This window comes from Arachis ipaensis, chromosome B03, assembly GCF_000816755.2.
Source record: "Arachis ipaensis cultivar K30076 chromosome B03, Araip1.1, whole genome shotgun sequence".
Lineage (NCBI taxonomy): Eukaryota > Viridiplantae > Streptophyta > Magnoliopsida > Fabales > Fabaceae > Arachis > Arachis ipaensis.
The window spans coordinates 26,503,154-26,504,941 of record NC_029787.2 but is presented as its reverse complement, the minus strand read 5'-3'; the positions used below and the strand labels follow the sequence as shown (position 1 = coordinate 26,504,941).

The following is a 1,788-nucleotide window of genomic DNA, read 5'->3' as shown; positions in this document are numbered from 1 at the left end:
TAATTTTAATTTTTTACATGTAAATTATATGTAAATTTTAATTTAATCCTCTTTAAAATTTTATTTTAGTCTTATTTTATTGTATAAATATTTTTGACCCCTCTAATATTTTATCTAGCTCCGCCCATGAGTATAACCATCATTACTATAGGTGTATAGTGTATTAAGATCCACCTTAGTTCTAATACTAATGGTAGGGCTAGTATAGCTTTTCAGAAACCACACATGACATCTAGATCTAGTGGAAGAAAAAGGGGGGGAAAAAAGTCAAAAATGAAATTTTGAAATATTGCTTTATACATACATTATTTGAATGACTTCTAAGTATCATGATTTGCTCAAATTTCTCTTTGAATATTGTACTTTTATCATAGATGAATTCCTTAGATATTATCTCAATAATTTAATCTTCTAACAATCACAAAGCAATGAAGAATTTATCACATCACATATGCATAAGATATTTTAAGCTAAAAAAGATTCACAACATCCAAATAAATATTCACAATAAGTTATAATATTTTGGTTACCATATGTTTTCGGGAACCGACTAAGGCAGTCCTGTCTACAAACTTGAAATTCCTCTGGATCTGAATACAATACTCTGCAATGTTGAATACACTTCTTCCTATTCTCAGCTGTAGTATAATAAGATGGAGTATGAGACTTTTCAAAAATAGCATCATGGATTCAACAACAAAAAATAAATAACCACCCAAATCATCAACAGTTTGTAGCCCTTATTATTACAAACCCAAACCTAAACCATATATATAAAACATAGAAACTAAACATAAAATCTAACGTAATAAGACAGATAACCAACTTTAGTTAGTCTAGTAATTAGCTAACTAGTTCAATTAAATAAATATTAAGAATTTGAATTCTGCCTTATACATACAGTCATTTATTGATTAATGACAAATTCTTAAATAAAGATTAAATCTAAAAGACTGAAACAGAGGACTGGAAGGTTCCGTGGGTAACAAAAAATAAAGTAATAAAACTGATTCAAAACTCAAATAAATGTTTGAATAATTTGTTACAAATTTTATCATGATAACTTCCAAGTATTATAGGTGTATTCCATAGATATTCTCGTGATTCATTAAGCTCTATATAGTCACGAAGAGTACTAGCATAGTAATATATAATTGATCATATAAAATATTCATATAATAAGATGATATAAAAATCTAAATTCAAAATTACTTACAAAAATTAAAAAGTATTGACAATAGCTTAGACACATACTATTGGTGTTTTGTCTAGCGTGCTTTTCGCGACATCTCTTCTTGCATGCGTCCAATGATTTCGGATAATCCTTTAAAAAGCGTTTTTCGCACTCATCTAAACACACAGTTAGATCCTCTGAAGCTGTATAATAAGATGATATTTGAAGATGTTTAGGAATAGAATCATGAGCAATGGTAAAACAAATAACCAATCCAATAGTCAACATTGTTAAGGAATGTGGCACGTTGTTCATAGCCATGAGTTTTTTATTTCCTATTTGGCAATCAAAATTTTTCCATAGAACAAGTTTTATATGCAATATGATTATAGGACAAGGATATTCCTCAACACGTCCCCTCCTTATAGTAAAACATTAACTTACTATTATATAAAAGGATTCTCATTGTAGTAAAGTGTTGTTTTAGAAATAATTTAGTATTTTAGTGCCTCTTGAATTCTACAAATAATAATATAATATATATATATATATATATATATATATATATATAATGACATTAGTAACTTAATAATAAAAAATATACGATGAAGTAT

The 1,788-nt window shown here is 27.2% G+C and overlaps 1 protein-coding gene across 4 annotated transcripts in view; it reads right to left on the bottom strand.

Moving 5' to 3' along the window:
- LOC107630139 (vicilin-like antimicrobial peptides 2-1) overlaps positions 1–1,788 on the bottom strand; it is a 23,323-nt gene that overhangs the window by 8,384 nt on the left and 13,151 nt on the right. Inside the window, exons 2-3 of one of the 4 annotated variants that reach the window (XR_001618150.2) lie at positions 1,255–1,377; positions 531–638 (exon numbers count right to left, since the gene is read on the bottom strand). Coding sequence is in view for 3 of the 4 variants with exons in the window: in XM_021118529.1 (XP_020974188.1) it covers positions 531–638; positions 1,217–1,495 (387 nt within the window). In the remaining variant the exon portion in view is untranslated. Of the gene's footprint in view, positions 1–530; positions 639–1,216; positions 1,599–1,788 lie in introns of those variants that run through there. The other 3 variants (XM_021118529.1, XM_021118530.1, XM_021118528.1) reach the window with 3 other exon arrangements.